At 42.1% G+C, this 14,529-nt stretch overlaps 1 protein-coding gene across 1 annotated transcript; it reads left to right on the forward strand.

Annotated features, from left to right (window-relative positions):
• The first annotated feature begins 8,886 nt into the window (after positions 1-8,886).
• LOC138767397 (uncharacterized) lies at positions 8,887-14,083 on the forward strand. The gene is made up of 3 exons (XM_069944897.1): positions 8,887-8,963; positions 11,383-12,021; positions 13,878-14,083. Exons 1-3 carry the CDS (start codon positions 8,888-8,890, stop codon positions 14,081-14,083), a joined length of 921 nt encoding a protein of 306 aa, XP_069800998.1. The 5' UTR covers position 8,887.
• The last annotated feature ends 446 nt before the right edge of the window (positions 14,084-14,529 follow it).

The following is a 14,529-nucleotide window of genomic DNA, read 5'->3' on the forward strand; positions in this document are numbered from 1 at the left end:
GCTGATTTATGTTGCAGATTGTGGATATAAATTGAAATCCACACCACACATCCCACAATTAGGGTTAGGTAGGTCTAGCAGATTGCATTACAAATATGCTGTTGGAAATGTCTGCACCAAATCCATCTACTGTGCATTCATCCTCATTAAGGAGCTTGAAAATGGCTGAATGAGTGATGGTCTTATGTCTGTGGTCTGCTTTGGAACTCACAAAGTCTGTCAGTGAAGTCTTCACAGTGCTCAATAAGTCACCCAAATCTCAACCATGTACACATAGAAGAGTATATAAACCATGTTATTAAAATGGTATTCCTATGTCAAGTTATTATCCCCTATGCCAAAGATAAGGGATAACAAGCTGATCAATGGGGGTCTGACTAAAAGGGGCTTCTGTTATTTCAAGGGATGGCATTGTCCCTGAAAAAAGTGGTGCACACTATGCGTACTCTATTCATTCTGTTTGGAGCCATTAAACATTTCTGAGTGATCAAATAAAAATATGTGGCAGCCCAATAAAGAAGAAATAGAGTGCTAGCCGCACAGCATTTAATCCGGGGACGATTTTTAAAGATCAATGGGATCCAAATGTCAGACTCCACCCGATTAACTTCTTATCCTCTATCTTATTCATAGAGGATGAAAACTTTACATGGGTATATCCCTTACAGATAACAGAGTCCACTTTATATAAGTGTTCTGCAAGCTGTTGTATCATTGGTTCTAATTAGGTGTTTGATCTGCGCTTTGCTCATCAAGCCATTGGTCTTTCAGTGTTGTTCCGCTCCCTGCTGCTCCACCCCGGGTGTCAGGGGAAAGTTGGATCCAATCCTGGGAAACTGGGAGAAGTTTCTCAGATTGGATCCAGCTTTTCCCGACATCCGGGGAGGAGTGTCAGGGAGTGTAGCAGCGCTAAAAGGTCAGCGGTTTGATGAGCAATGCGCAGATCAATTAAAGTGCTTCGCTTTGTTTAGATCAGTGATTCACTCATCTCTAGTTCTAACACATTTCTTTCAGTTTCATATTAATAGTAGTTCAGCCCAACAAAAATTCTACCTCCAGTATATGCAGGTTACAGATTTAACATTGCATCTCCTTAAATGAATGTGCACCCTTTAACAGCATTTAGATTTTTTTCATTTAAATTGATGAAAATTTCAATGGTCAGTTATTTCTTTAATATATCCTTATAGGGGCTCAGAGCTTTGCCTTTCTGATACAGACCTAAGCACAGATATAAGGGTTAAATGATAAAGTTCTGATACTCTTTAGGTACTGGAAGGGAAAGCTTAGGAACTTATATGGTGTACAAAATAATAAAACTGTATGCAGTAAGCTCCCAAGCCCCTCCTAGTGGCAGATGTATGCAGCCAAAATTTCACTATTTAACTTAATGTGTATACAGAGAATTGGGGCTCTGTATCTAAAAAAACTGAGCTGTAACCACTATAAAGATATATTAAACCTTTTTCAGCCCACCATGTTAGACCTAAAAGTGACATGTTAAAATAAAGTGGACATTTACTTTAAGGTTTTTTCTTTTTGAGGATTTTTTTTCTTTGTTCCACTGTAAAACAGTCACTATGTAAAGATGTGAAAACCCTTCTGCAGCTATTAATCAGTTGTAAGCAATTGATATTGCACTTTTTTGTACTGTTTGCTGTTGCTCTCAGAAACTACACTGCTTTTAGGAAACTATTTAAGTTGTTCTTTTTACCAGGAACTTGTAAACTTTCTGTTGAGATTTGCTGCAAAAAATGAAAAAACTATCTGAATACATGAAGTTGTCCCAGTATCTGCTCCGTGTTCTGTGTGTTTATTTGAAGTCGGACAGTACAGCATTGGTAGACATGGCCAGATGCCAGGATTCTCTGGGCTTAGGGTCCTATTCCACGGGCCGAGGAGGGCCCGATCAACGATGTAAACGAGCGGCAATCTGCTAGATCGCCGCTCGTTTACTGGGCCTATTCCACGGCCCGATGATTGTTGAGCGAGGGCTGCAGGATGTCCTTGCAGCCCTTGCAGCAGCATACATTACCTGTTCAGGCTTCTTCTCCGCGCTGTCTTCATCCCCGGGTCCCGCGCTCTCTATCTTCAGAATGGCCTGTCAGCTGACAGGCCACACTCAGCCAATCACAGGCCGCGGCGGTCCGGGCCTGTGATTGAGCGCTCTGTCAGCTGACCGGCCATTCTGAAGATAGAGCGTGTGGGACCCGGGGATGAAGACAGCGCGGAGAAGAAGCCTGAACAGGTAATGTATGATGCTGCTGCTTGTCAAATCGTCGGTCGCCCGCTGCGCATCACTATTCAACCGTAACGATGCACGGTGGGTAACAATGATTTTAGGTCTGGCCCTAAATGAACGATCAGCTGATGACACGATCATCGGCTGATCGCTCTCTCTATTTCACCGGACGATAATCGGCCGAATCGGGCCAAATGGGGCCGATCCGGCCGATTATCATTACTGTGGAATAGGGCCCTTAGTCACTCCATGGTGATTTGGGTACATACTGTATGCTCATAACATGCTAAGTCAAGTGTGGGGTTAAAGGGAAACTGTGATTATTTTAATGGTACCTGAACCAGAAGGTCCCCAGCAGCTTCTGCTGACCTTGTACACTCCTTATACCCAAACAATGTGAGATCTATCAATCAAGGCTGGTGGGGTGGGGAGAGGCTACCAAGGGCTGTTGCAATGGACAGCAAAAGCACCTTCCAGAATCCTTTTCAGCAAGAACATGTCTGATGGATATTATAGACAATGAAGGCACAATGTTCTCTATTAGGAATATTTTACATAGCTTTGAGGCATTAGTACAGAAGAAAATGTACTTTACACATACAGACTTTATTTTTCCCAAGTCAGCTCTAAAATATCAATTGAATGTATAGCTAACAGAGGTTTAAAAATGAGATATTTTAATAATTATACACATTAACCCTAAAATTATAAATCTCTGGAAAAAAGTGTGTCATGTTTACAGACCTAGGTGACAATTAAGCACCATGGGAACCATTGTCTTGAAGCGTCTTCTATACCCTGAACGTCATATTGATCTGCATTGTTACACAAACTTGTAAATCACTTTATTTACCAAAATTACTGTTTAACCCACAAGAACAACTCTAAAATCTTGGCCACTAGGTGTCTACCCCCCTTGCAAACTGCTGTTCACTGCTAGTAGGGATATCTGTCTCTAGTAACAGCTAAATCAGAACAAAACAATGGAAGTAAGGGGAAGGTTTGGTATGTGTTGTGTGCAGGAAAAAGCCTGAGAAAGACTGGGTTGTGTACCTACAAACTGAGCCTTTCTGACTGCTGAAGATGATGCATGCTGTCTCTGAAAAGTAGATTATATCGACTCTGTACCCACAATCTGACCCCCCCAAACCACTTGTACCTTTGGATAGCTGCTTTTAATCCAAGATCTGTCCTGGGGTTCGTTCGGCAGGTGATGCAGTTAGTGTCCTGAAAAACAACTTTTAGGGTACAAACCCACTTGACGTATTTGCTGCGTGAATCAGTCTTAAAAATAAGCAGGCAAAACGCAGGTTGGCTTTATACAATTGTTCTGCGTTAAAATACGCAATTGCGTATTTTTGAAGCGTGAAGCTTGTTGTTAGCAAAGCATCAGTTGTTAACAACCTGTGCGAAAAACGCATGTAGCTTCATGCTTCAAAAATACGCAATAGCGTATTTTAACGCAGAACAATTGTATAAAGCCAACCTGCGTTTTGCCTGCTTATTTTTAAGACTGATTAACGCAGCAAATACGTCAAGTGGGTTTGTACCCTTAAACTTGCAACCCTGTGCCCTAACTTTGCACCACCCCTCTGTCCCTCCTCCCCACCCTCTTCATCATTAGGAATGCCACCGGAACATGCTGAACACTGCATAGGTGTTTAACGATCCAGCCCATGTTCAGTATTCACACAGCTGATGAATAGGAGACAATCTGCCTGGAGCATTCCTAATGATGAGGAGGGTGGGGACAGGTAGTACCAGCCTAATGCATACACAGCCGTTGGGCATGGGGATGCCAGTTTAAAAGTTGTTTTTTTAGGACAATACGTCCAACAAAAACTCTGAGTCCAGCTTCCAGCAAGTGGTTGCAAATCAGGATTTATTCAAAACCTTTGTCCCCGTACACACACTGCAGCATGCCCCCGACAAGATGCCTACGCGTTTCAGCTGCGACACGCATGATTAAGGCTGCATGTCGCAGCTGAAACGCGTAGGAATCTTGTCGGGGGCATGCTGCAGTGTGTGTACGGGGACAAAGGTTTTGAATAAATCCTGATTTGAAACCACTTGCTGGAAGCTGGACTCAGAGTTTTTGTTGGACGTATCTCGTGGCACCTGTTGGAGTGAGAGTCCGGGCTAGGAGGCATAGAGGAGAGGGTAAGCTGGCTTTTTCTCACATTTTTAGGACAATAACTGCATCACGTGCCAAATGGACCGCAGGACAGATCTTGGATTAAAAGCAGCTATCTGACAGTACAAGTGGTTTGGGGGGGTCAGATTGTGGGTAAAGAGTCCCTTTAAGGGTTCCATCTTACCCCTGACCACTTATAAAGCTCAGTGCAGCTATCCCTAAAACCATGGGTCTCCAAACTGTGCCCCCCCAGCTGTTGCGAAACTACAACTCCCATCATGCCTGGACAGCTAAAGCTTTGGATTTGGCTGCCCAGGCATGATGGGAAATGTAGTTTTGCAACAACTAAAGGGCTGCAGTTTGGAGACCCATGCCTAAAACAAGGGTATCTACTGCTGTATGTTCTCAATGCTGCAGTGCATTGTTCTTCTCCCCTATTCCATCAGCTTATCACCATCATTACTTTCACTTGCACTATGTCATGGACCATGGCATAGGAAAAAAAAGTATGTGACTGCCAGGCTTTAAATTCTACCCCAGCTATGAGCCCAAGTAGATTTCTTGAATAACTTACACTAATTCCTGTCCATGTTGTGGTAAATACTTTTGTGTTAAAAACTATCATAGTAATTTAAGAATTGATGTGTGATGCTTGAAATTCGGGGCCTATTCTGTGGTGTGAACATACCCTTAAGGCTCTTTTATGAGCATTCCCAGGAACACTAGTTGCCGTCAATCGGTTTGTGTAAAAGGGTCAGCAATCAACCTATGAAGGAGCAAATGCTGACTGGATATTTTGTATAGCCCATTCTTTAAAGCCTTGTCGACCACACATAGCCTACATGGTCCAACCACACATTTGATCATGCCTTATGAAGACACAGAAAAGTAGGTAGATAGCTGAACAATAGTAGTGATTTACCTGCAAATTATTATTTTACCGCCATTCACATTATTATAGTGCTTGAAAAAGCACTATATTGTAGTCCATATTCTTCTTCTTCTTCCAGCTATTCTTCTGCGATTAATACAGCCGTAACCGCTTTGCGCACAGACTCCGTTCAAAACGCGTTTCGAAGCCCAAAAGGTGACAGATGTGCTATCTATTTCTGGTTTTGATCGGATTTGTCGTTTTTAAGAAATAATGTATATGTTTAAAGACCCCTAATTTCCCATAGGAAATGATGGCCCATAGGAAATAATGGCCACACTGTCAACACTAACAGCCAATCACAGCACGTATACAAATATCTAAAATATAGCAGCCAAAAGAAATTCTAAGGTTTTGTCAGTCAATGCCTGACAACATCCACGCAGTCACATGTCCACTATTGGCCAATAGAAAATGTAGAAGATGGAAGGTCTCACTGACATGAGTAAGATTGTCATGGTAACCGAGCAATGTTCTTTACCATTATAAGTAGCAGAGGTCAGTCAGTGATGTAGCAGAGATCAGTCAGTGAGTAGCAGAGGCCAGTCAGTAATGTAGCGGAGCTGATACCCGCATGACACAGCAAAGCTGAGTTGGTGTTGTAGCGGTGCTGATACCCGCAGGGCACAGCAGAGCTGAAACAATTGGTTCCACACCCCAAAAATAATTATTTTTTTAAAATCTGAATAAAAGTTACTGCACAGTATAGCAATCAGCATATGGAGTATAATGTATAGTAAGTGCATAAACCTGAAAAAACAGCAGTTTGTAGATACAGGATGGCACTGCAGATCCCCATAATGCAGTAGCGTAGTACAACAGGCAGGGGAAGGGGTGTGTGTTCAGCATGGACAAGGAAATGAGAATCACAGAGCTGTGCAGGAGGACAGAGACAGAAACTTTATATACAGCAGTGTGAATGGCTGAGTGTAAGTGCAGGCACATTATAGCTGTAGTGTGTATAGCTGAGTGAGAGTGCAGGCACATTATAGCAGGAATGTAGAGGATGGGAAACACAAGAGCTGACAGAGACTGCAGGGAGTATGAAGGAATGAGCAGGATATATGTGGGCACGGTATAGCAGCACTCTCTGAAGTGGATCTGCTATGATTTGGAAGGTAAGGGAGACTTCCTGGGTCAGAGTACAGTGCTGTAGACCACCATATGCAGGCCATGCCCTTCCACCACTACCGCTCCCACCCAGCACAGAGAGCTCCTAAACCAAAGCAATGCTCTTCTTGCAAAACACTCTTAATCCAAGTTACTCTTAAACCAAGATACCAATCTATCTATCTCATAAGTCATAACCTTATGGATAATTACTTACTACTTACTTACTACTTACTCAGACACCAGGGGTATTCCACTCAAACATAACTTTTGATATGTTGCTGCCCATGGTGAGGCTACCAATTCCCTCCATACTAGTTATTATCTATTCCGTCTCCTCCTCCCAGTTCTGAGCTGCTGCTTTCTGCTGAAGAGACAAAAAACTGTGTAAGCTTCTCTCTGTCTCCCCCTCCTCCCCCTCCCGGATGTAACCAAGTCCAACCTGCTTATACATTCTTGAATATGCATAAGTATGCATGAGCATCGGAGATGCCGTGCCCCTGTATATAATGCTGCCACATACCGTGCCTTTCTATATATTGCTACCACATGCTGTTCCCTTGGCTGTAATGCTGCCACATGCCGTACCCTTGTATATAATGCTGCCACATGCAGTGCCCTTGTATAGTATGCTGCCACATGCCGTGCATTAAGGGTGGGTTGCTTTACATTTTTTATAAAGTAATTTTGTACGGCCCTCAAATCATTTTGTAAATTTCCAAATGGCCCCCTGATCTAAGGTGTGGCTATGGGGTATAGTTTGGGGCATGGATTGGAGCCGCAGTGAATGCAAGGCACACCACCCTGTATGTCCCTCTTTGCTCTCTGTAAAAGTTGGTAGGTATGCATTTATGTGTTCTCTATTGGGAAGGGAAGTATAAGCCACAGCCAGTTGTTTGCGCAAATATGGCCGTTGTTATCTAATACGGACGTATTTTTTACGTAGTGTGAATGCGGCCTTAGTCAGACCCACAGACAGGTTTAATATAACAATGTATGGGCATCTACATGGGCAGCTAACTTTGTTGACAACATGACAACATCACCCAGTGACAAACACAGTTACATTGGACAGCCAATGAGGGACACTTGTGGTTCACGCTAGGAAAATTTTACAGACATTTCTATACTTTTTATTTCAAGGATACACCTACACATACAGCATCTGCTGCAGATTGATGCATTTAGTTACATGAATATCTGTAAATCCGCAGCAGATCCTGTGTGTGTGTGACTGCATCCTTAGGTCTCATTCACACATCAGTAACTCCATACGTAACTGCGGACCCACAACTGCGGACAGGGTTACTATGTGTTTCAATAACAGTCCGCATTTGCAGGGACCCACTGTCATATAGGTGGCACGGACCCACAATGAATAATAATAATAATTTTGTTCCCAAATAGATCCGAAAACCTACAGATGTGTGTATGGGGCCATAGAACTCAATGAGTCTGCATGTGTGACAGCGGCCATTATGTCACATGATTCATGTGAATATAACAATTTTTAGGATCCAACTTGCACCACATGATGGAATAATATGCAGGTTTGGGTCTATTATACAGTAAGAAAGCGGACACTTTCTAGAGCAACATTGAAGGTTTATTAATGCAAATCTAGGTCCTAGTTCAGAAAGAGGGACATGTAAGGGGCAAAAAGGGATAGAGGGACGTGGGTTTAAAAGTAGGGACTGTCCCTCCAAAAGAGGGACACTTGGGAGTTATGCAGTTACACACAATACACAGAATGAGCGAGCTTTATCAAACCTTGTGCAAAGAAACACTGGAGCAGTCACCATAGCAACCAATCAGATTTCAGCTTTTGTTTTTTTTAAAGGCCTTTATAAAATGAAAGAAACAATCTGATTGGTTGCTATGGGCAACTGCTCCACTATTTCTCTGCACCAATTTTGACAAATCCTCCTTAATAAAGATGCTGGATAACGATAATAATAAGTGTTCCACCTTCATTTCTATTTATCACTGATGTCATATGTTGGAAGCATATTCATGCCATGTTGGTGACTGAACCTTGTGAAACCCCTTGGATTTCATCAAATATGGCTGACATAGTCCTGTCTGTAACTGCAGACCCGGCATTGCAGACAGGATTCAGATGTGTATCTATCCCCTTCCATATTTGCAAGGACCCATTGATTAAAATGGGTGGATCCATTTGGATCACAGCCCTTTTACGGATCCATAGCAACTACAGATGTGTAAAAGGCTCCATAGTAATAAATGAATATGATACTGTCCGCAATTACGGTTCAATTGCTGCAAACAGTATTATACTGATGTTTCAAAGGGTCTACAGTATATGATTAAACACTTGAATTATATTTTCATTTATACTCAAATTATACAAGCTGTGTAAAACTGAAATTGGTGTAAACTGCCCATAGCAACCAATCACAGCTCAGCTTTTAGCTTTGGTGGAATGAAAGCTGAGCTGTGATTGGTTGCTATGGAGAGTTTCCATCAGTTTCCATCTACACTTGGTCCTGCCAATGCTAGTTGTGGGCTCATTTTAAAGTTGCTGGGTGCGTACCTTATGGAGCAGGTTTGGTCACTTGCTTGCTTATTTTTTATGTTTTGCTGTATACTTTCTTTCACTACTAAATGTATATGTGCATATTTTGAGAAGGTGGCCATTTGTACAGTTTGTTGAACCCCTTAGTGACATTTGTAAATATAGCAGCTGGGAAGGAATGGAGTACACTCTGGATCAGCATCAGAGGTATAATTTAAAAGAGCAGTCCTGTGAAAATTAAAAAAAGCAAAGAAGGCAGGGGGGTACAGAAACTTAATAAAGTATACTTACCAGCCCTTGTGCCTCCGAAACGGCGCATCTGGGTCTCTCTGACATGGAAAGAGGATGTATCTATGGTAGCAAAATCTGAAATAACTAGCAGAGCCTGTTAAAGGGGTAATCCAGAGCTACAAAAACATGTCCACTTTCTTCCAGAGACAGCCCCCCTCTTGTCTCTAGCTTAGGCAGGGTTTTGCTGCTCAGTTCCATTGAAGTGAATGGAGCTGAATTGCAAACCGCACCTGAACTGGAGACAAGAGTCGCGTTGTCTCTGAAAGAAAGTGGCCATGTTTTTGTAGCACTGGATAACCCCTTTAAAAATTAAAACCTGCACAGCCTTATTTTCCTTCTTATGCTGCTTTCGGCTGCAATAGAGATAAAGATGGGCACCATGAGGTTTACTTTTGCTAAATATTACTAAACCTGTTTGGGGACAGCACATTATAAAAGTATGTTGGCACTAAATTTAAGAACTCCGACATTTAACCTCTTCTACGCTGTGTATACCTATGTATATATGATCAACTGCTTGTGAATTGTACATAGGGTAAACATTAATAAATGGGGCTGAAATGATTGATGGCCATCAATCAACACCTGCAATAATATCGGATATAAAGGTGCTGGAGTGCCGTATAAATACGTACAAAATTGTTTACGATTCCTTATATGTTCAGAAATAAAGGAGAGGTAGACTCACGTTTCAGTTGCTGAATTTTATCCGTTTTATTTCAGGAATTTTCGCATGGTAAATCCATACCGGTAGCTAGTGGGCTCTCTCGGGTGTGCATAAAACGGAGTGGGCGTTCCTTACTGCCGTGACGCGACGTTTCGGGGCGGACCCCTTACTCATGCGTGAGTAAGGGGTCCGCCCCGAAACGTCGCGTCACGGCAGTAAGGAACGCCCACTCCGTTCTATGCACACCCGAGAGAGCCCACTAGCTACCGGTATGGATTTACCATGCGAAAATTCCTGAAATAAAACGGATAAAATTCAGCAACTGAAACGTGAGTCTACCTCTCCTTTATTTCTGAACATATAAGGAATCGTAAACAATTTTGTACGTATTTATACGGCACTCCAGCACCTTTATATCCGATATTATTGCATGTGTACGGGCTAGTGGTAGCCTGGGAGTCTGAGAGTGCACATCACCTGTGCGGATCATTGACATACACAGTGTATAAGAGACTATGTTCACACTAGACATTTTTGTACTTTTGATACATCAATCAACACCTGCCAATCCGACCAGTAAGGGACTTCTTTACATCAGCTTTATCAGAAGGGAGGAGGAGGAGCCAGAGAGAAAAGCTCACACACAGAAATAGTAAAAAAAAATTGTAAAATAATGATACATTGGGTATCATTGTAATGGTACCGACAATAGGAATATACATAACATGTCAGTTTTACCACATGGTAAACAGGTAAACAGTATAAAAAAAAAAAGGCATCTTTTTATTTGTTTCAAATTCACCTTATATTTTTTTTCCTCTTTTTTAGTTTTGCAGCTTATTTTATTTATAAAATAAGGGGTGTCATTAAAAAGTACAATCACTACCTCAAAAAAATGAAGCCATCATATGAGTCTTTAGACAGAAAAATAAGAGTTATGGCTTGATAAATCTCTCCCTATATTTTTACAGTATGCCGAGTAGCTTTCCTCCAGGTCTCCTTACAAAGTACAACTGACCCAACATGTCATGGTGCAATAAAAAATGTAAATCTTTTGGTAGTTATAATGAGGGAATGTTGAAAAAAAGTCTTAAAATAAATAATAATTAATAAAAACATTCTCTTTAAAGATATGTATCTTACCTTTATCCTGGGCACCATTCCTGTGCAGTTTTAATGTGGTCCTGTGTCCATTTCCATTTGGAGCATTACCCTGCCCTCACAGGACAGAGAGTGCCCCTTCTAAAGATTATCAGTGGAGTGGCCCAGATCGGCAATCTGGGGACAGGGCAGTGCTCTAAGCTGTCAGAGGACTACATTATAACTGCACAGGAATGGTGCCGAAGATAAAGCTATGAGACATACCTTCATCCTCAGCGCCCTTCATCCTCAGATTTATCTAAGCTGTTTATTTAGTAGCTCCACTTTAAGACACTAGATGTTATAGTAATCACTGCACTATTTTCCTCAGAATTGCCATTTATCATCATGAATGCTCAGGATAAAGACCTAACAAAGTTGTCAAACACCAAGCAAAAGCTTAAACAGCAATGTACATCAGTCCAGCCGAATCTAGAGGAAAGGCCAACAATAAATGTCACAAAAGCACAAACTGTTATACAAGTCCAGGAGAGCATCAGGTCTTATATACACACACCAAAATCCAATCTGCTAGTCAATGAATGGAGAAAACGGCTACTGGAGACCCAGTTTGCATCATCTAAGGTGAAAACAAGATCAAAAAGTTTATCCCCAATAAATCGACGTTTTGCAGCTTTTCACAGCAGTTCTGCTTTACGCTGCCGTAGTGCCTCACCGGCGCCTTCTACTACACCAGCCACAAGTCATAGTTTTGTGCAGTCAGAAAGCATCTCATCAAGCAGCAGTAAGACAGCCAGATTGGGTCGCACAAATCTAAGTCAAGCCCCATTAACTTTACAATTTCCAACAAATGGTAAGATGAGCATAATTCCTGACAAAAAGAAAGACTATCGACAAAGGGACGGTGAGAAAAGAAGACATGATGCATTGCCCAGAGACAGTGTATGTGACATAGGAACATGTATGCCAAGCCCCAAGCAGGAGAGGCAGAAACAAACCTCCTTTGTAGGTAAGTTACAGCTGACTGGTGTTCCAGTAGATTTATGATATTAGATTGTCCATTTAGGGTCCATTTACACTGAAGGATTATCTGACAGGTAATCTGCCAAATATTTGAAGCCAAAGCCAGGAATGGATTTGAAAAGAGGAGAAATCTTAGGCTTTCCTTTATGACTTTATCTCTGTTTATAGTCTGTCTCTGGCTTTGGCTTCAAATCTTTGGCAGAAAATTTATCAGATAATCTTTCTGTTCAAATGGACCCTTACATTCTGTTTCCAAGTGAATGGTGGTGCTGAGTGTGCTGTAAGTGGCGTCGGAGGTGGCTCTGTTTTACAGAGCACAAGGACTTTTTGAAAGACACAGACACTGGTTCTATTAAAGGGGTAGTGCGGCTCTAAGCAATTATTCACAAAATAACACACATTAAGAAGTTATACAACTTTGCAATGTATGTTATGTATGTGAATGGCCCCCTTCTCCGTGTTCCCCCCACCCACGCTAGACCCAGAAGTGTGGTGCATTACACTTACCTGATTACCTGACCGAACCGCTGCAGCCGTCCCTCATGCCGCCCCCCCCTCTACCCCATCATCAGCTGCTCATCTGCGATTGGCTGAGCATAACTAAGCTCAGCCAATCGCGGCTGAGCAGCTGATGACGCGGCAGAGGGGGGCGGGCATAAAGGACGTGTCATCTGCTGCTCAGCTGCGATTGGCTAAGCTTAGTTATGCTCAGCCAATCGCGGCTGAGCAGCTGATGACAGTGGGGGGCCGGCATGAAGGAGGGCTGGTGCGGTCCGGCCGGCCTTCCGAAGATGATGTCATTGTCCCCAAGATGGCGGCTGGGGTCGACACGAATCAGGTATGTTTAGTGCACTACACTTCCGGGGGTGGGGGGGGACATGGGGAAGGGGGCCATTCACTAACATAACATACATTACAAAGTTGTATAACTTTGTAATGTGTGTTATTTAGTGAATAATTTTCTAACGCCGCACTACCCCTTTAAGGACACTGGCTGTTTTTAGGGAGACATTCGCTGTGGGGGACATTCAAAGTTTTTTATAGATTGCAAATGAAAAAAAATATGCTTACTATTTATACATTGGAGTTGTTACTGTGACGTTTTAATAATCCATTAACATTTCATCTTTGACCTCTCTCATTGAATCATTCCAAGTACAATAAGCTGCAGGGAGGTCTGATAGCTATTTGTTTCAGTATGCTGGAATCGTAGGCAGCATGAAACAGTTTACAGTGCACTGAAACATTTCAGAGAAACCAGAAGCCATAGCTTTAAAAGCAAACCAGAAGAAGGTTATGAAGTCAAGGGAGCGGCTCTCTGCAAGCCTCTCCCCTGCCTGCTGGGCTTGACTGACAGGTTTCTCTCTATACACGAAAAGTGAGAGGCCAGTCAAACAAGAGGCCAGCGGGGCAGGGCTTGAATGACTGTTCTCCCCCTTTACATACATACATAGGCTAAGGTCCAGCCAATGGGACTCCCACAGATGACCATAACAGTGTAGCCTAGTCTCCCAATTATGCCAGCTGCAAGCTAGAAGGAGGTTTAGTAAAGTGGTGGTGGAGCTGCCACCCTTATCCACCATTTACAATCTATGACACTGCCAAAAATAACTGTGTAATCAGCTCCCTGTCTATGTAGTATTTATTAATTATCCAGAGGATAGGTTTAAAAAAAAAAAAAAAAAAAAGTTTAGACCAGAATACCTCTAAAGGCTATGGACACCAGTGCTCTAAATATCTGCAATAAATCCACATCTGTATGGGGCTAGCCCCCTAACAGCATTTATCACCTCTACATATGATATATGGTAAATTTAATATTTCTGTGTTTACGACCTCCAGAACCCCCTACTATCAAGAGAATTATCCCAAAGTGCCCTTTGCAAAAGGAGCGGTGGTGCACCAAGGTTATTGCCTCCCATAGTAAGAGCAGTGATAGAAGCAGATTCATGACTGTCATTTTCTTCATGATCAGGTGTCCCTCCTGTCTGACCCCAGTGACCTTAAGTTCATCACCAATCTCAAGGATAGGTAATCTATGCTGTTAATGGGCCAAACTGATTATTTTGCATAATCTGCACCAAAATCTGCACAATCATCGTAGTGATGATTTTGTGTGGATTCTCTACTGTTAATTTTGCTGTGTTGCTGTAGATTTTCCACTGTGGAATTTACACTACTTGTGACTGTACCTCACATGTTTTGAAGGAAAGAACTGATGACGATTATATTATTTACAAAAAAAAAAAAATCAATGCAAATATCTGCTCACAGTATATTTTTAGGTTTGATAATTCACATTTTATTAACTGTTTCTGTTTTCTCTTTTTTGACATCTGACATATTTTATGAATTTCATCCAAAGGGAATAAGGTAAGTCTAGAATATAGTGCAAACTGTTTTCCCTATTATTTATGTACTCCGTGGCTAGGTTATAGGAAGGACACCTGAGCCATGTGTCCCAGGCTTCTACCACTTTTGGGGAACTATTGGT

Source organism: Dendropsophus ebraccatus, chromosome 11 (genome assembly GCF_027789765.1).
Source record: "Dendropsophus ebraccatus isolate aDenEbr1 chromosome 11, aDenEbr1.pat, whole genome shotgun sequence".
Lineage (NCBI taxonomy): Eukaryota > Metazoa > Chordata > Amphibia > Anura > Hylidae > Dendropsophus > Dendropsophus ebraccatus.